The sequence below is a fragment of the Natrix helvetica genome, assembly GCF_964273705.1.
Source record: "Natrix helvetica genome assembly, chromosome: 5".
NCBI lineage: Eukaryota > Metazoa > Chordata > Lepidosauria > Squamata > Natricidae > Natrix > Natrix helvetica.
The window spans coordinates 34,984,851-35,005,918 of NC_138551.1; the positions used below are offsets into that span (position 1 = coordinate 34,984,851).

Genomic DNA, 21,068 nt, shown 5'->3' on the forward strand with positions numbered 1-21,068 from the left:
GCGATGTCTTAGTTGAACTTTCGGGTTTTCAGAGGGAAGTTCAGAAAGTGAGAAAAAGGGAAGTGCGATGTTTGGGAATGAAATGTTTGGAAATGCAAACGCGGACTTAAGGTGCCAAATCGAGTGTTCTCCTCTCCTTAAGACGCGCCAGATTGCTTCTTTTTTCTCCCGTCTCCGGAAAAGGTGATGGAGACGGGGATAATTCCTGAGAGAATAATTGAATGCTGTGTGATTTTACGCATGTTTTCTCAGCAAGTACCCGATCAGCTTCAATGGGGCTTCCTCACAACCAAACGTGTCCACGAGTGGGACTGCCTCGCACAAACATGATTTGAATGGATGGTGTTTAATTATCCCCCTTTTTCCCCCCAAATTGCAGACCACTCTTAAAGCAAGTAGGCATTTATTACACTGAAAAGTCCTTGTTTCCTACATGGTATTCTTTATTCTCATTTTATCCTCAATCCTGTCCCATGTTGAAGCCAGGAATTTAAAACAATGTGTGGCCCCCAAATCACCCAATATTCAATGGCTGGATCTTTTTTTACAGGAACAAAAATGTATTTGGATGGGGAAAGACTTTGGATTGAGTACATTTTTCCATTGTGATAAACAGCAACCCAAATCCATACTGGAAAAACCACAAGACATGCTGTTCTCCATCTTTTTTTCCCCATGTGTATGTGCCTTCTAGTCAGTGTTAAACTCATGGGGACTCCCTATTCTAATCCCTGCAATGTTCTTGTCTGCTTCTCAGGTCTCAGAGAGAGCCCAAGATCAACTAGTTTGTTTCATATCTAAATTGGAACTAAGGCTCACCATCCCCTGGTGAAACCGGCTCTCTTCTCTGTGTAGTATTGAGTTTTAACAATATCCCTTCTTTGCTTGTAAAAGTCACATACAGTTAAAACAACCGAAAGCTTTTTTTCTCTGCTTCCCACTCTACAGCTGTATATTTTAAAAAAAAAACTACATTGATAGAGATATTTTGTGGCATCAAATTTTATAGCTAAAGTGATGTTACAGAAATAAGTTGTTTCCATTTGCTTATTCTAAATCTCCCACTTCTTCTGGCACAGAATTCCAAGATGTAAAAGCTGCCCTTTCTGTTGTTCTTATTACTTGTCCTCTGCTTTATGGATAAGAATTTACCCTCTTTGGTTAGCCCTAGGTTTAATTTAATAAAAGGGGGAAGATAATATTTCCTATTTTCTACTCATTGTGTTTAATTCTACATTGAAAGGTGGCTTACCCAATTATTTACTTCTCCTTGTAGTTTTCTTTAAAGACCCCTTCAAACTCTCCTACATATTTCTCCAGCATCAGTCCTATACTCAGAGGACAGAAGAAAATTTAGAAAGAATAAGTGGTAGCCAGATCAAAACAAATTTGTTTTAGTAGTTTTGTATAACAATTGTCTCTTAATTGATCCTTTCCTTAATTGAATTTTCCCTAGAATATCTTCACATGGTGTTATTTCAGAGTCATTATACACCAGCAGTCCCCAACCTTTCTGGCTTTGTGGACCAGTGGCGGCGGCGGCAGCGGGAGGGGGAGAGCAAGGATGATTTTGTGTAAAGAGCAGGCACCCATTTGCATAAGCATATGTGCCTGTTATTTGTGTAAGTAGAGTTGCGTGCCTGAGCATGCTCACTGGTGAGCTGCGGCCTGGAGGTTGGTGAACCCTGTTATACACATAATCATTGTGTTTGCAACAAGGGAAGAGGAAGGGTTAGATACAGCCATGTTGCTTATCTAAGCTCTGCACTGTTTTTTTTTTCGTTTTTTTTCTATCGTGATTACATCTTTCTTTATCTCTTATTGCAGTTCTTCACAAACTGGAGGGGAACTCCAGTTTCCACTCAAGCATTCCAAAGGGTAGGAAATTGGTTAGGATCTAAGCAAAAGTGAAAGGTGTGAAACTGAATACTTGTAATCCTCTGTTAATGATCACTTGGTCAGCGATTGTTTGAAGTTTCAACAGTGAAGAACAAGAAGTGGTTATGACTAGTTCTTAAAGTTGCACTTCCAGAGAACAGTTGGCGCACACTTAGCAGCATCCCATGGTCTGGTGACTATGATTTGCGACTTTTCCTCTGGGTTTCCCATAAGCAAAGTCAATGGGGAAACTCACAACTTGCTTTGGTAAGTCTTCCCCATCTGCATACCCTTTCTCAGCACTTCTGCAGTACCTCACTGGCTCGTGACATTGTGCTTGCACATGCCTCCAGACTACCCAGCAACAGCTTTAAGCTATGCTCATGCTACATCTCCCCCACCACTCATATATCCTTGAACACACTTCCCAAGTCTCACTGCATTTGTGCTACACATTCCTAGCAACCCATATATCCTTGTGTGCCCCAAGCTCCACTCTGCTCATGCACTGCCTGCTGGCCTTTTTGTAAATCACCTGGGGCTTGAAAATTCCTGTTAGCTTCCCCATTGATTTTGGTTGTTGCAAATTTAATAAAGTTGTAAGGAGGTACTTGCTAAATGATCCACAAACCCGTGCTTAACTACTGCAAAGATTGCCCCACTAAACAAGTCATATGGCACTCCTTGTATCCAGTTGCCATCCTAACTCGACTACCTATAGTCGTGACTCTTTCTAGCCAGAAAGCAGAGTTGCAGTCATGTAATTTCCCATTTAGTGACCTCCTTGCTTAGTATCAGAGTTGCTAGTCTTAATTAGGGTTGTTAAACAAGAACGGTAGTCTACTACAAGTTGAACTTTATGATACAAAGAAAGAAAAGGAAAAGGAAGTGTAGGCAGCAGAAATATTTAAAACATCAAAGTCAATGTTAACAAATGATATGTTTTCTATAGCTGGTGATTATAATGGAAAAAAGTGAATTTCACATAGCTGAAAAAGAAGGCATTAGTTAAAAGCCAATAATTTAAAAGAAATCTTTCTAAATGTTTAAAAAGAAACCTGCAAGGCTTCAAATAAGCAACTGAGATTAAATATTAACAGTGTGAGTCCATACAATGGTCCAAATTTAATAAATACATTTTCAGAGCCTTCTAAAGGCGCCCCACTGTTTATCTTTTGAGGTTAAAAACTCTTTATGTTTCAAAGGCAGGAAATATGATTGAATAGCAGAGTTATTCTTAAAGATTTGGTCGAAAAAGATATCTTGGCTGTTTGAGTTAGTTTGTTTTTTGTTCCATTTGTGTTTAAGATTTTTTTCTTTCTTGTTGGGGATGACCATTTTAATTAGACAGTTTGTCTAGAATCAGGATCCTCAACATGATGCCAGTGCTTGTAGGCTCGCCAGGCTATACCGTAGCAGAAAAAGTGAATTGAAAAAAGTGACTTACGATCATTTATCACACTTATGATAGGTGAACGTCACCTTTGGTTTCAGAAAGGGATCTTGGAGTCCTAGTGGACAACCATTTAAATATGAGCCAGCAGTGTGCAGCAGCTGCCAAAAAAGCCAACACAGTTATAGGCTGTATTAACAGAGGGATAGAATCAAGATCACATGAAATGTTAATACCACTTTATAATGCCTTGGTAAGGCCACACTTGGAATACTGCATTCAGTTCTGGTCACCACGATGTAAGAAAGATGTGGAGACTCTAGAAAGAGTACAGAGAAGAGCAACAAAGATGATTAGGGGACTGGAGACTAAAACCTATGAAGAACGGTTGCAGGAACTGGGTATGTTTAGCTTAAGAGAAAGAAGGACTAGGGGAGACATGATAGCATTGTTCCAATATCACAGGGGTTGCCACAAAGAAGAGGCAGTCAAACTGTTCTCCAAGGCACCTGAGGGTAGAACAAGAAGCAATGGGTGGAAACTAATCAAGGAGAGAAGCAGCTTAGAACTGAGGAGAAATTTTCTGACAGTTAGAACAATTAATCAGTGGAACAGCTTGCCTCCAGAAGTTGTGAATGCCCCAACACTGGAAGTCTTTAAGAAGATGTTGGATAGCTATTTGTCTGAAATGGTGTAGGATTTCCTGCCTAGGCAGGGGGTTGGACTAGAAGACCTCCAAGGTCCCTTCCAACTCTACTATTGTATTGTATTGTATATGACATAATTGAGACAGCCTCTAGAACTTTTTGTTGTATAAACAATGAGAAAAAAGGCAGGCTTGTATTTCCTTCTCTAGCAAGCAGTTCTTGCATTATGAATGAGGTAATAGAAGTCCAACCTTTCCTTTAAAGACCTGTAAGTGGCACCTGTTCTCCCTGAGGAAATGAAACTGCAAACTTCCAAAGTGTAGTCAAATAATATTTTGGATCACCTGTCTTAATATCATAAATAGTTGTTTTAAGCATTACCCATCCTTACATAACCAGCTATGCCAAGAAAGTAGTTCCTAATCTCAGCACTGTGGAGATGCTTTTTGCCAAATGTCTTTAAGGTTTGCATAATATTTCCATCCTTTCCTAGTGTATAATCATATGCTTAAAAGCAACAGATTTGAGTCATTAAAATAAAGAAGAAAATGGTTTTAATTTCAATGCAGTACCTAATTAAAATGAAGTCGGATTTTTCCACTTTGAGAATTGCAGATAGTAGCATATTATATTTGGCTAAGATGAAAGCTCTTTCATGTAATGGGCAAAGATAGAGATATGCCAGAAAGGGTTTAATGATGAAGGCTATGAACGTTATAGCTGAAGCAAAACAAAGTCTTTTGGGAAATGAATTGAATGTTTCACTTCTGATGAAAGTTTAGCAAAAACCAATGAAGTCAAATGTTTCCACAGTTATGTCTTAACCAATATTTTCAAAGATTTTGGTTCCAAGACTCCTTTACCTTCTTAAAAATGACGGAGCTCCCCAAAGAGTTTTGATTCATGTTACTTATATCTATTAAAGTACTCTTTTTAGCATGGGCGTGTAATAATTTATTAGAATTTGCAGAGCCCTGAAAGGGTCTTAGGGACCCCCAGAGTTCACTTAAATATACTTAGAGAACTACTGCCTTACACCATCTGGATAAGAGGATAAGAAGATGTCTCGGAAGGTCAGGGAAGCCAAAGCCCTTAAAAGCAAATTAAGCCAATAATTTAAATGGTTATACCATCTATAGGACTTTGTTTTCACAAAGGTTTGTGTACACATAGGGACATACCAAACAAAACTCTTAGAAACTCAAATTCAATGGTTACAAAGGAATGTCAGAACAGTGTTTATAGACTTGAGCTTGATAGGTCAGATGACTCATAAATTTTGCATTGTATAACTTTACTGTTGCCAAGGTGCCATTGTCTGTGTTTCATCTGACAAAATTTAAAAAAAAAAGGTGTTTGCAGGGCTTTGGCCTTTCATGAATGCCACCCTTGTCTGATAATTCCAGGATGTTGATTCCAAAAGCACATTTCTTACACAGTATTTTTAATAGGGTTCTTCATAAAACTTATATTTTGCTGCTGCCGTCTAACCTGCTGGTTCATCTATTATACAGCAGGGAAATTTCAGATACAGTCTGTATACCTTTGGAAAACCAACATTACATAAACAGAAAACATATTCAACGTGTCATTGAACTGTCCAGTCACTTTTGGGCCTGTCTGATCATACAAAGGCATACTAGGTAAAGAGGAAATATTTAATTTTCTTTCCAAGAGCCTCAACAGACATTGTCTCTCTGAAACTGCTACTTGTACTTTAAGAAACATTCCTAGTGTCACTAACACAACTTTTCTTTTAATAAAAGTAGCAGATTGTTCAAATGCCCATATTTTCTCCCTTCTCACATACAGATACAGACTGATAAGACTGCCTGAAGCTGATTTATATTTCCTCTTAAATCAAGGACATTAATTGAATTCATGCAATTAATGTCACATCTAATTTCATCCAGAGAGGTACTGAGAGTATTTATCAAACATGAACATGATTTGTTCCAGATATCATCAGCTTTCAAAATATATTCAATGAAATTAGTGCTGTCTTAGTACTACTTTAGGGAATGTTTTTGGGAGATCAAAGAAGAAAACCTAAGGTACTTTTTTGAATTGTATGACTGTGATGTTTATTATTAGTCTTTTCAAGGGAAAATATTCCTGATGTTTGTTTTAGGCTGACCACAAACCTATGGAGGCATTTAGGATATAAATGCATTTCAAAAATTATGGGCATAAAAATAGGAATATCTTTTTGAACAACTTTGGCAGCCATATAAATTATTTCGATGTGCAAACTAAAGTAATAGGTGTGAAATAGATTGGCTACAATTTACACAAACCTGGCCTTATATGCTCCATTTCCCTCTACCCCCCCCCCAAAAAAGGGGGGCGGTGAGGAGTGTTCTTTTTCTGAAAAATGGGGAGGGAAAGAGAGTTTATTCACTCCAATAAACTATGCATTTTGCCAATGTTTTTGTAATTAACACTTTGCCAGTTTCTATCACAGCTGCAGAAGAGGGGGTGGGGGAGGAAAAGAAGAAGTAAATTGTTTAGCCAAATAAATACAAGGAAGAAAGGACTGGAAGGAAACAAAAGTCTCTGCTTTGACTTCCATTTGCGAGGAAACATCACATAAAGAACAGTGGAAAAGAAAATAGGGTGAAAACTGTGAACAAACTGCTGTGTGATTTTGGTTGTTGATGTAATCTGGAACAGAACCAATTTTCTCAAACCCTTCTGTGTCTTTCTTGAAAGAGCCGCTGTAAGTCAAGCTGGAAAGATTAATTCTAGCTGTAAAATAGGTTAGTTGATATAGAATATGCCTCAGCTCGCTCTGAGTTTCTTCACAGTGTTAAGGATTTGGCCAGTGCCAATCCTCTCAGTTTAGAATACCAATAGGAGTATTTTATTGAATGCTAATCTGGGAAGCTTCATGAAGTAGAATTAGAACGATTCCAGCTAAATGTTCCCATTGAGGTTTTAGCCCCTTTCCCTTCCACCATCCCAGAGTTTGATAATGAAAAGCCTTCATCCCCACCTGGCACCCTACAGATGAGTTGTAACTTCTCAGCACATGAACTAACACATCTGGAAGATACCATTTTGAGAAAACCCTATCTAAACCCAAGCGTAATGGATGTTTATACTATCACAATAACTCAGAATCTTCTTAAGTTACCACTGTCTTTTAAACAAGTTTAAAGAACTTGTTTAATGATGATTTAATTCCCCGATTGTTAACCACTTTGAGGACTTGATCTGAGGCTGAGAAAGGTGTGTTATTAATATTGCAACTACATAATTGAAGAATTGACAATCAGTTTGTAAGGAAAATTATTGATGTCACTTCGTTGTCTACCTTGAAGCATATGCCTTATATATAAATTCAACTTCTCTAACCTGGCACACTCCAGGAGCAATGAATTACAACTCATATCCCTTACAACCAGTATAGCCAAACTGGTGCTTCTTCTGGGTCAATTATAGGTTGGAAATGGTCTTACACAATGTATATACTCTTCTACACAATTAATTGAATTTAAAAGCTGAATTCTGAACAGTCTTTAAATGTAGAATTGCAATGCCTTGCAGTTATTCTATTCTTTTTCTGATTTTTAAAACAGAGTAACAAATCTCAAGTGTTGATATTCTTTGTTGTTATTTACCCATCTAATGGAAATAAGCTAAACAATATTCTGGAATATTGAATACTGTAGCACTTTTTGGTGCACATTTATCATTGCATTTTATTGCATTATTTAGCATATAGCCAATAAAATAATGACAAATATACAATACAGTAATACAGTGATTTGTTCTTGTTAGTTGGTACCACTTCTACAATCAGATTAACAGGAACAGTCTATTCCTTCCCAACTCTAAAACATATTACTAAAGAAAAGACTAATGCATAAAGTGGGATTTCATCTTCCTGTTTTATCCCCACTACGGAATTAGCATACCCACATCCCACAGCTTACATTTAAAAAAATTGATGTGACATAAATTAACTTTAAAAGAAAAAATATTTTTGGAAAGAGAGCTCAGTGTCCCCCTCTCACATGAGAGGTTTCATACTTTTCTCACTTGTTTTCCAGCAGTAGTAAAAGAAGAATTTTTCAGCTGCCTCCATTCATGCTACTTTACTTCCTTTAATGCAACTCTCTTGCCATCAAAACCACCCTAAGCAGTGAAGGCACGGCTTCCAGGCAATAAAGGAATTACCTTGGTTAATTGCATGCTTCATTTTTCTTGGCTTGAAGCCAAGAAAAGCATGCTGCTATTCTGCCTTTTTAAACATTCCATTTTGCACTCAGAACATGCAATCTACTTCCTTCAACCCCTGTGGAATTCATTTAAGTAAGCACTTTCTGTTACATAAATAAAGCAAGTATATAATGCAAATAAATAACTGGATATTTTAAAAGGATAGGAAAAAATCAATGTGTTTGTGTTGCTTAAATAAATTCTTGTTGTCTGTCCATCTATCTTCATCACCATCCAAACATCAGAATGCTAACAGAAAAAGGAAACCTCTCTGGTTAAAATAAGATTTGACTGTAATACATACAGTAGAGTAGTATAAAATTACTTTGGTAATTTAGAATAAACATGCTTAGCAGTTACCAACTTTATTTTACTCTCAGCTGAACTTTTTTGCAAAACAATATGAGAAATATTATGGAATGCTTGAGTATCTATAAAGCTTCAGAAAATTTAAGGAAATAAAATTTTGGAAAGTTGTAAGCTTTGAAGTTTCTTTTACTTATTCATGAGGCTACTAAAAAATGGATCCAGGTGGATTGATACAGCACTATGAATTAAACATTGCACATATGGTTGGCGAATGTGAAACTTTAGAAATGAATGACAAGCTGTTTTAAAATTCAGGAACTATGCAGGAGTTACACAACAGATATAAGATTGGACTCACACACACACAAACTATAAATATAGCTTTGAGACTATTTTTAAATGCTATTTTATAAATAAATAAAAATAAGCAATGTTGTCCCCCCCCCCCAAAAAAAAATCACTCTGTAGTAGTACTGCCTTTCCCTAAATGGATTTTCTTGAGAAAGAAAAATATTGCCACCAGGATCTTATGAACATCTCTGATTAGAGCTTAGCAGTTGTCCAAAGCTTGATTGGGATACACCCCAAGGGCAGATCCATACTTTCTGCTTCATCAATGCCAGAATGGGCTTCTCCCCACTTCCGGAGCGTAGAGACAGATGATGTCTTCCATCTACTTCCAGTTCCCAGGGAAGCATAAGGAAAGAATAACAGGAAAAAAGTAAAGATCCTTCCTTCCTTCCCTCCCTCCCTCCCATACTTTTGTAGGAAATGCCACTTACAGCCTCTTGGTTTTGGATTTGCCCATTCCTTGGCATACAATATTCATTCCAAGGGAATGGCATCATCTCAAATGGTGTGCCATTTTCTTCTTACAATAGCAAAAGACCACCAAAGCCAGCAACCAATCTTTCTATTTCAATTAACTTTAAACCTTGCTTTTAATGTTTCCTTCTGTTTGGTCCCCAAAGCCCTTTCCTAGCTTTAGACATTACTCTTCGATGCCATAGCATCTCCTTGCCATCCTTCAATGAGACAACAGCACCAGAGCAACCAAAGTTCTCGAGGCACTGACAGTAAATTAACTGGTGGTCAGCAAAGTTCCAGAAATTCCCGGGAAGTTTCATAATCTATTTTGATTTAGTTAAATAGTGGGATTACCTGAAATGTTCTTCCATGTGCTAATCTATGCCTACATTTCTTTCATGTCAGTAGTGGAGTATGATTTGCCACAATTTGTTGGTGAGTTGAACAAATCAAGGAAATCATTTCCAGAAAATAGGTTAGCCATAAAAAGAGCTTATGTAACATTGCTACTAACTTTTAGTTAATACATTCGGCTGCATGGACCTTGAAGCGTAAAGCACAGCAACTTGTGGATATCTCTAAGCATTGTTATAAACATATCTTTGTCCTTTGTAATGAAAACAATTAACTGTTCTTTGATCAGGGATCAAAGCAGTTGTCACTCCCTCCTCCATTTTCCCTACGTAGATTTTACTAAATAAAAGTTAATGTGCCAACTACAAGTCTTACCTTGATGCTGACTTATTTAATTTTCTTCTCTTTTACAAAGACCATTTTAAAAATCCACCTGGAGTTTCATGGACTGCACATACGTATGCTTGGCAACCTGAATGAATCATTTCACAACGAGGTAAAATGAATTGTCATCTGCAACATAAAGGTGGGTGAAACAGACATTGGGAGAGAAGTAGAGCCAGGAAGCAAGATTTCCTGCAGGTACAATTTGCCATTATTTTGTTTCTTTACCATTCTCTGTCTTACTTCATAGATCAGAAAAAACTATGGTGAATTTGTGTAAATATAATTTGTATTTTAATTACATAAATTTGATATTTGAAGAGTTAAAATAATATGAATATTTGGTTGATATTCTAATTTTAAAATATATACCGTATTTCTTTGGAAAGAATAGAAAAAGAATTACAACAATTTATTTATTTGACTTGTTTGCTGCCCATTTCACTAAATTATAAGTGGCAAAGGCTATTTCCAAGACAACTATACATTCAATTGAAGTATGAGCAATCAGGGATCATTGGAGAGAAATGAAATTCATACACACACCTTGGTTCCCTTTAGGTTAATAAATGCAAGACCTCCGACCATAATTCACCTTTTAAAATTCCTCTAAAATTAATTCTTGTATTTAATTATACTGGAGTTACAATTACCTTTGTCCAGGTAGAAAAATATAGCTAACAAAATAGCTGCTCGGGCACCTCTGTATCATTGACAAGAATATCATGAATGAAATGTACCGTAATTAAACGTACAGCCCATTTGCCATTTCTCTTTGCAAAACCCAATGGTTCTTTCATTAACATTAGATTTTGGATCCAGAGAGAAGAAACTTCAATTGTACCACGTGACTTATTTTGGTGTCATACAGGTGAGTGAATTTACACTGCCTTATTATTGAGTTGTGGGTCATCACTGAATTTTTTCATGAGTAGTTTTAATTGCTCTGCAAACATTCTGCACGTTTTGGACAGAATTGGTTTGCAACCCATTATTGTGTTTGCTGAATTAGTTACCCTTTCTAAAGCTCAGACTTGATCTCCTTCAAAGAATTATTTTACCAAATTTGTAACTTTGAGTAAAGCGATGTTGCCAGTATGGAATAATTTGATTTCTAATTTCACTTTTCACTTCCACCTTGTCTTCATTTTTTAGGTATGAAGAAATGCATCCAATAATGTTTCCTATATATTTGCTTGCAATTTGTCTCCTGATGGCATAATATTCAATGCCATTGAAGGCAGGAACTGCAGTAAAGGAGATTGCTTATTTGCTTGCATTGATTGATTTTTTAAAACTAAAATAATTACAATTTAATGGAGTGCAAGGGCTATTTTTGCTTTCAATTTGGCTCCCTTGACTTACTAAACACATAGAGACACATGTAATGACAGGTATAAGTTGTTTATGCAATTTTATGAAAAAATAAGCCCATGAGAGCAATGTGTTGAAAATATTAAAGTTTGTCTCTCCTTTATATGGATTTGACCTTGTTGATGGGGTAGGCAGGAGTAGTTTTTGAAAAATGTCCTGAAATATGTTCTCTCTGTCATAGAATGGCTTCTGGAACCCCTTTATAGCAGCTCCATTCGGGTCACACGACTAAGAGAACGACAAGTACTGGCATTGTTCAACTACTTTTTTCATAAGGATGCACTGGCGGGAATTTGTTCTAGATTTTTTTTCTCCATTGCCTCCCAGTGTGATTAGTTCATTTTTTAATTTTGATCTTCCATTTTGTTGACTTTTCCCACCACACTAAGATTGACCTCATTTCATATCCTACTGACCAATAAGACAGATAGAGTTCCAATACCATTTACCTAGTTTCTTTCCAGCATTTATTTGAATTGGAGAGCATTAAAATAATTGCCAGCTGGAAAAGAAAAAAAATGGCCAGGTCTTTCTCTTCAAATTATTCTTCATATTTCTGCAGTGAACAGCAGAATGAAATAAAACATATAATAAAAATGATGACATTAATGTTATTTGGAAAAATAAATAATTCAGCTGCTTTCTCCTACAGTAAAATGTCATGCCTCATCTGATACTTTCTGACAAAGCAACTAGCACATGCATTTTTACTGTGATATTCATATCCACAGATATTAGATATTCAAATCCACAGTTGCCTTTTCTTTGAGTTGCTCCATGAATGGTAGATTTTCCTGTGTGCTGCTTGGAGAGTCCAAGCATGGGTTAAACTCAGCCAATCTGCCCAGGACTGAATTGAAACTTTAACCATACCTCTGGTGTTACCTTGACTTCCAGTTTTTTCAATTCAGTCAAAGCCCAGTGGACGCGTTTCAAGTTTCTCTCAGTCTTTTGCAGATTGCTTGGACTCTCTTTTTCCTTTTTCCTTGTTATTTTTGCAGTTTTCTTTCCCTTTCCTTCCCTAGAGAGCAGGTGTGGTGAGAAGAATTTCCCTTTTTGTTTTTTTCCCCTTCTCTCACCGTTGTTTGCCTCCGCAGTGTCCCAGGCTCGCTTGGGCGTTGTGGAGATCGGAGGCAGCTACCAGTTGAGACGTGGGGTTGGAGCGCCGACACCCTCACGATCGTGCAGTTTTTTCACTGCGATCATGCTCCTGACTGTAGATTCCGCAGCCTCCGTCCGTGCTCCTGAGGAGGAGCCGGTGGCTGGTGCGGAGCCTTGGCAGGCATAGGTTTCAGTTCCGGTGACTATTTTGAGTAGCTTTTGTCACGGCCATTGCTGTTGCCTTATCTGCCCTGCTCTCAGCAGATCACAGAAGACCTCCTGTCCGGCCTCTGGCAGGGTCTGTTCCTCTGGGACTGTGCTCCCAAAGCAATTGCGGCTGTGGAGTTTTTGGCCTCATTGGTCAGGCTCATTGCTACTTCGATCTGCGCTGGTGCTGGGAGTGATTGGCTCACACCTGTGGTCTACCGGCCTCGGCCTCCATAAGCTTCAACCAGCTACTGCCCTCAGTGTCTCCACCTCGGGACTGCTAGGGCCCTTGATCCAGGGTCGCCAATGTGGTGACTGAAGAGGCCCCTGCTTCCTTAAAATGCCCCTCGAGATCGCTGGGATGGCAGACCAGGCCCCTGTGGAGAAAGATCACCCAGGCCGCTCTACCGGCAGGGCTTTTTCCAGACAGGCTGCAGGGCAGTCAGGGAGGCCCTCAAGGGGAGCAAGCCCTATACTAGGCAGGATAAAAAGCAAGGATCAGGCCTGGATAGCGATGCTTTTCGTCGCCAGAAGGCCCTGGAGAAGCAATTCAGCATGGCCCAGCAACAAGCCCAGGCCTCCAGTCAGACCTCTCCCAGGGATCCTTCATGCAAGATCCAGGCTGGGCACAGGCCTCCCATCTCTGAGAGTGAGTGGGAGGGGCAGGAGTTATCCCCTGAGGCTTCGCTGGCTATGGCAGGTCTCCAGGATGCCCAGGGCCCTCAATGGCTGACCATGCGGATCTTTTTGACTGCCCATTAGAGGGGGAGGAGGAGCTAGTACCCACAGGTCAGCTGGCACCACAATTTCCTCTGAATCATCCCCTCACCAGGGACCACCCTGCAGAGGATCGGGGACCCAATATCTCTGCTGAAATGCAGGAAGTTATTGCCAGGGCCATTTCCCAGGGAATTGAGGCAGGGTTATGCAAACGGGCCAAGCACCCGTGCAAGTCCCATGCCACTCTGGCCCCTGCTCCCCCCAGGGAGGGTCCACAGGCACAATGTTCTTCTTCCCCCCATTCCTCACTGGATAGTGAGGATTCTGCCTGGGAGGAGGACATTCTGCCCAATCCTGAACTCAACTTCTCAGGGGATGAGGGTACTGTTCCCGATAAATCTGCCTTTGCTGGTTTGCTTAAGCATATCAATTTCAAGACTATCTTGAATAAGGCAAAGGCCTCTTATCCATTTGGGTTCTTCTGCCCTGGACCAGGAAGCCCCTGATCCCTCGGATCTCAGCGAGGGTCTGTTCGAGGAACCGTTCCAGGCACAGGAAATTGTCCCCATTCCCAAACTGTTCCTCAACATGGTGCAGAAGCAATGGGTGTAGCCAGGCACCCTTGCCACCCCCAGTGGTAGTGACAGGAAGCTGTATACGTTGGATGCTAATTTGGAGGATTTACTGAAGTTACCCTCTGTGGACGTGCCGGTGGCTGGGCTCACTTCTTCCTTAGTACTCCCTCCCGATCGCCTGGAAGGGCTCAAGGCAGAGGACAAGAGAGCAGAGAAGTCCTGCCACAAAAACGCATCAGGCAGCGGCTTGGGCAATTAAGACGTCCGCCTCTGTAGCCTTCCTCTCCAGAGCCTCTCTCCTCTGGTTGAGGCAGTTGCTCACCAAACTTCCGGCTGGAGATAGCAGACTAAGGCAGGATACAGAATACAGAGCTGATGCCACCTTAAATGCTGCCACGTTTGCGTCTAGAGCCCTATCATCCACCGTCATCACCCATCATCTCTTATAGCTTAGACACTGCAACATGAGGTCCAAGTGGAAGCTTGCTTCCGCCACGTTTAAGGGGAACAAGCTTTTTGGGGAGGCCCTAGACCCTGTCCTTATTGAAAATAAGGATAAAAAGAAAGTCATACTCTCAGTCACCAAAATATTTGAGCGTAGGGGTTCCAACTTTTATAGGAAACAGCCCTTTCAGGCCACCGAGCTGGCTTCCACCTCAGGCTCCTTTCAGCACCCCGACACCCAGGGCACTGACAGATCACAGGACCATGAGTCCTTTTGTGACAGGGGCCGCCAACAGAACTTTTCCAAACTGTCCTTCAGACAGTGTAAGTGACCACCAGCGGATGGCTCCCATCAGAGGGCATCTTCAGCTGTTCCACGCCCAATGGGAGTGAATCACATCAGACCAGTGGGTTCTGCAAACGATTTGCATAGGCCTGACACTAGAATTCATCTCACCTCCACCTCGTCATTTCATCCGGTGCCCAACCCCCTTCAGCCCTGTCAAGAAGGTTCTCATGGAACAGGAGATCCTTCATCTCAAGGACATCAGGGCCATAGAACTGGTGCCGCCCGGTCAGGAAGAGACAGGGTTTTATTCCATATTCTTCCTTGTCCCAAAGAGCTCAGGGGTGGTGGTGGAGGGGAATATTAGATTTAAAAAAGCTAAACCATCACATAGCCTACAAGAGGTTCAAGATGCAGTTCTTCCAGTCAATCTTGGGCTGCATCAGGCCTGGAGATCTACTAACTTCTATAGATCTCAAAGAGGCTTACTTCCACATCCCAACTCACAAGGCTCACTGCAGATTTCTGAGGTTCTTTTATGTGGGCCAACACTACCAGTATGGGGCCCTGCCATTCGACCTGTCATCGGCCCCCAGAACGTTTATGAAGATCCTCGCAGCAGTAGCGGCTTTCCTCAGATCTCGTCCATTGCACCTCCAATGCTACCTGGATGACATTCTTATCCAGTCATCGTCCTGCCAACTTGCGACACAAGACCTACAGTACACAATGACGACCCTCCAGGAACACAGGTTCTCGGTCAACCTGAAAAAAGTCATCTAGAGCTGACCATCAGGCTACAGCACCTTGGCGCCGTCATAGACACTGTGGCTTGTCAGGTCTCCCTGTCTCCGGAGCAGATGGCAAGCCTCAGGAGCCTGGTGCAACAGGTACACCAGTCGCATAAAGCCTCGATTGTTAAGTTGTCCCGGCTCTTAGGCAAATTGATATCCTGCCTGTCCATTGTGCCTTGGGCAAGACTTCACTCTCAACAGCTGCAGTGGCATCTCTTACCACATCAACAGGCCAACCAAAGCAAGTCGCCAGTGTCAATTCCAGTCCCTCCTCAGGTGGGTCGATCCCTCAAGTGGTAGCTGTCTCCTGCCCTGGTGAAGGGAACCTTCTTCAAGGAAACAGACCATCTGACCATACAACAGACACCAGTCTTTTTGGCTGGGGGGGCACACCTCCACAACCAAATAGCACAAGGCAGGTGGTCGGCGACCAAGGTGACACACAGCTTCAACTAGCTAGAGTTGAGAGCAGCGAGACTTGCCCTTCTCCACTTCCAGAACAGCATCCAGGGGCATCACATGATGATTCTCATCGACAATGTAGCTGCCAAGGCGCACATAAACCGCCAGAGGGGCACCCGCTTTAAGTTCCTGATGTCCGAATCCCTGGGAAGGTGGGCAGAAAGACACCTGTGCTTGATTCAGGCAGAGCACATCTCGGGTAAACAACATCCAGGCGGATTGGCTAAGCAGGACCACTGTTGATCACTTGGAGCGGCAACTGCAGCTGGATCTGATCCATCAAATGTCGCAGAGTTTCGGCCGACCGCTAGTCTATCTATTCGCCACCCCGGAGAACACACACCTTCCTAGGTTTTTCACCAGGTTTCACACACCAGAAGTGGAAGGGGGTCAATGCTCTCCACTACCCCTGGCCACTGGGACTGCTGTATGCGTTTCCACCGTTGCCCCTTCTCCCCAGGATGATTTGGAAGATCCTGTCGGAGGGTGCAGAGGTTCTGCTCGTGGCTCCCCTCTGGCCCAGGAACACCTGGTTCGCCGACCTGGTGAGTCTGTCCATCAATCCACCATGGCGAATTCCCCAGCGAGAGGTCTCTCTCAGCCAGGGGGTTCTACAACACCCAGAGCCCCAGTGGCTGCAATTGGCCATCTGGCACTTGAGAGATACCTCCTGAGTAGGGGCAGGCTCTCCACCAAGGTCATCCAGACCATTCAGGCACCCAGACGACCATCCACGACCAGGATATACGATGCCAGGTGGCTGCCTTGTCCACGATCCTGGCACCTGACAGACACTCTTCCCTTGGTCGGCATCCCATCATCCGTAATTTCCTGTGGGGCACAACCAACCTGAGGCTCCCAGTCATCCATCAGTATCAGTCATGGGAGCTCAAGGTCGTGTTACAGGCCCTGATAGGCCCGCCATTTGAACCACTATGATCCACCAGTCTCAAACATCTGACATTTAAGACAGTCTTCTTAATTGCCATCATTCTGCACAGTGGATCTCGGAGTTGACAGCCCTGTCAGTTCAGGAGGACTTGTGTCTGATACATCCTGACAGAGTGATCCTCCCACTGGACCTGGCATTTATTCCCAAGATCAACTCCTGGTTTCACTGGGCCCAGGAGGTCATCCTCCCGGATTTTTATCCGCATCCTAAACATCCAAGGGAAAAAAGATCGCACATGCTCGATGTCCATAAAACTCTACGTAAATACATCAAATGCACGGCAGCAGTTCAGATGATCTGAGTCACTCTTCGTGTCTTTTCAACCTGCATCCCAAAGCCGCAAGGTCTCTTCATCTACCATTGGGCGTTGGCTGCGTGCATGCTTTGCCTTTGCTCAGGTCCTGCAGTCCAAACCGGTGCCACACCATATCACCACACATTCTACGAGAAGCACCGCCACCACACCGCCTGGGCGACCCCGGCACCAATAGAAGAGATTTGCAGGGCGGCAACTTGGACTTCCTTAGCTCTGTTTGTTCAGAACTATAAATTGGACAAATTCGCTTCTGCGGCGGGGGCATTTGGGAGGCGAGTCCTTCAGGACATTCATACCAGCAGAGACACCCTCGACTCAACAGCTTCCCGCCCTAGTGACATTTAGCTTGGGTATGTCCCATGTTTGGACTCTCCAAGCAGCGCACAGGAAAATGACCATTGGCTTACCTGAAAGGTCATTTTCTGTGCGCTGCGGGAGAGTCCAACCCCACCTTGGGGTCTTTCTCTGCTATTCCTTACAGACTTTTTCTAGAACTTTTTTATGGACTTCGTTGGCCAACATTTCAACGCACAACAGTTCCATGCCTTCATTGAAAAAATGGAAGTCAAGGCAACACCAGAGGCGTGGTTAAAGTTTCAATTCAGTCCTGGACAGATTGGCTGAGTTTAACCCACACTTGGACTTTCCCGCAGCACAAGGAAAATGACCCTTCAGGTAAGCCAATGGTCATTTGTAACCTGCCTCACATAGGACAGTACTCTGACACCATTGTCTTCTTAAAAGGATGGAAGTCCTTATGTAATTAGCTTAAATAACCTAATCTAATTAAGTTGTGAATTTAAATTAGAAAACCTTTGGCAGGGTTTCTATTTATTTAAAGGGAGGATACATAAACAGGGCCATATTTTCAAGGAGGTGGCAGCTTTAAAACGTGAAAAGCTGGAATAACCACCATGAGGCAAGGAGGAATCTGAAGGGAAGTGCAGCAACATAAAGCAAGCAAGATTCAAATTCATTAAAACGAAAAGACAAATAATCAACAATTGGAAATTTCAGGAAGATATTTACAGAAATTCTTGCCTCAAGCTGGATATTGAAATTTGAAAAACTAAGAAATGTATTGATGAGCAGCAAGGGTAATTATTTAAAGAGAAAACCCAAAGGCGTTTTCATTTGAGGGAAGCAGAAAACATGGTTACCATTTTGCAACAATCTAAGGAGCTGGAACACGGTAAATATATATTTTTTAAAAAATATTTCTCATACTTATATCCTTCATATTATTTGAAGCTAAACCAAAGTACATCACACCCACTTCTCCTATTTTATCTGCAAGAACAACTGAGAGGATACTTGGGCTGAGAGAATGACTGGCTCCCTCATGAAGCTCTCTTGCTGATGCTGGTTTTTAAATTAGATTTCCCTGGATCCAGTCCCATATTTTAACCTTCATGCATTCACTCTAATGCTTCTGGGTATTTTTTCTTTCTCTTGTGCCTAAATGTTGGGATCCCATTGAGCTAAATACAAAAGGCTCTATTGGGTTTTTGCCTTCATCAAATATTTTTATTGTTGGCTCGCTATTTATTTTGTTGTTAGATTACAATTGCCATTACAATTACAATTGTAAAACAATTACAATTATTTCTGTGGAATTAAATTTCCACAATGTTCAGTCCAGTTTTATTCACAAAGTTGTGGCCATTGCAATGTCCCCTTTGTCACATGACCATGATTTCTGAGCCAGCAAAATCAATGGGAAGCTAGCAGGAAGTTAGAAATCACTCCCACAATCACAGGTTTTTTTGCCCACCTCTGATCATTCTGTTTATCTATTTAGATAAGTAAATATTGACTTATCATTAGACTTTGTTTTCCACTACAGTACTTTTTATTTATGATATCAATTCTTCTTAGATGATCATGGAACCATCAAGCGCTATGGTAAGAAAAATGTAGTCAGCCAAAACTTCAATGTTATTGTGGGGAAGAAAGAGTATTAGATATGTTGGTTGCCTTGAGTTATTTGTAAAAAAATAAAGCAAGATATAAATAAATAAAAAAATTAAAAATAGTATTTGTCCTATCATCTTTTTCTCAAAAGATGACCCAACTGGTCACAGGATTATCTAGTCTAAGCTACCTACTGCAGGGGTGTCCAAACTTGGGAACTTTAAGACTTGTGGACTTCAACTCCCAGAATTCCCCAGCCAGCATGCTGACTGGGGAATTCTGGGAGTTAAAGTCCACAAGTCTTAAAGTTCCCAAGTTTGGACACCCCTGATCTACTGTATTTATTTGTATCCACGTTTATTTTTATAAATAACTCAAGGCAGTGAACATATCAACACACACTTTCTTTCTCCTATTTTCCCCACAACAACCCTGTGAAGGGATTTGGACTGAGAGAGTGACTGGCCCAAAGACATCCAGCTGATTAGGTAACTTCCTATACCTAAATACAATCTAGGTTTTACTGTAACATAATATTTTCTTCTCTTTTTTTAAGTTAATGTTTATTTTGTAACCAATAAGCTCAGAAGAAATGTTTTGAAGTGTGAAGTGTGAATTAACAAATAGAAGCTCTCTAAATGTTTGGCAACCTGCAATTTTGTAAACAATCCCTATTATCTTGCCCTATATTGGAGACAGCAATTTTGATTGGGGAAATAAGGAGACATTAATTTTAAAAAAATGTGTAATTGTTCAGCAGTTGTGATGTTACCTTGTGGGACATCCCACTGAAATGTTTTTCTTTTTGAGCCTTGATACTAGTCTGACAAGCAGGTCAAATGAATGCTAAAATGGGTTCTATGCCTTGGTTTTTATGACTTTTATTATAGTTCCTCTACAATTTCAATTCTTTATCCTCTAAGACAGGGGTGTCAAACTCATGTCACAGCAGTGTCACATGACATATTGGGACTTCCCCCCCCTCCCTTTCCCTAACCAGGCATGGGCATAGCCAGCACTTGATGCATCTGGCCATGGGCCAGGAGTTTCACAGCCCTGCTCTAAGAAAAACATCTCACTGTACGTATTAGTGAAATAGGCTTTTTTTCTAAAAACAAAAATTCAAAACCTCTTCTATTTTTGTGCACTTTAATATTTTAGCTGAAAGAGCCATGGACTGTTGGCAGAAAGTACATCAGAGTGGGTGGATTTTTCCAACTCTGATCCTTTGTATTTATGGCTTCTTTACCATGATGAGGCCATCTGAACCTTTCCTCACACCGTACCTTACTGGACCTGAAAAAAATCTGACAATTGATGAGGTATAGTGAAATGTGCTTTATATGTGAGGGAATTTATTGGGTAGAAATAAGATGCAGTTGTTGGACGGCTTTTGTGAACCCCCACCCCACCCCCGATACCGGTTAAATTGCATGCATGTTAAATCTATGATGTAATTTTGTCGTCTGTGATTCAGCAGCACAAGTAGCTACAGATATTTTACATTTCATCAATTTTACCACTTCTCCACAAACTGAGCTGGTTATTGGTATTTTTCCAAGTGTAATTAGTAGTGTTGATTGTCCTCTACCTTCATATATTTCATATACTTCATGGCTGAAGGCCTCACTAGGACCAGCTTTCTTCTGTTTTTTCTACCTGATCTTCTGATTTCTGGATGATTTGGCTTACTCTAGTTTCCAGGCAATGTTGTTTCGTGGTATTACAGTAATACTTAAATATTTGCAAACCTTTTTGAATTTTCAATATTTCTGCACAAATATTACCTAAAACATGATCTATTCTCCATGTTCTAAATAAGTCCTAGATAAACAGAAACCAATTAAACAAATAAGTCAAAAACTTACACCAGTTTGTTTAGTTATTGAGGAATATGATCCAAAGCTATGTATTTATGTGTAGCAAA

General features: G+C 40.9%; 1 protein-coding gene across 2 annotated transcripts in view; it reads left to right on the forward strand.

Moving 5' to 3' along the window:
• The first annotated feature begins 53 nt into the window (after nt 1–53).
• The window catches only part of SLC19A3 (solute carrier family 19 member 3), a 30,315-nt gene continuing 9,300 nt past the window's right edge, over nt 54–21,068 (forward strand). Inside the window, exons 1-4 of one of the 2 annotated variants that reach the window (XM_081954437.1) lie at nt 54–183; nt 10,028–10,194; nt 10,806–10,867; nt 20,303–20,463. In XM_081954437.1, the coding sequence (XP_081810563.1) occupies nt 20,314–20,463 (150 nt within the window). In that variant the 5' untranslated portion in view covers nt 54–183; nt 10,028–10,194; nt 10,806–10,867; nt 20,303–20,313. Of the gene's footprint in view, nt 184–10,027; nt 10,195–10,805; nt 10,868–19,530; nt 19,630–20,302; nt 20,464–21,068 lie in introns of those variants that run through there. The other variant, XM_081954438.1, reaches the window with a different exon arrangement.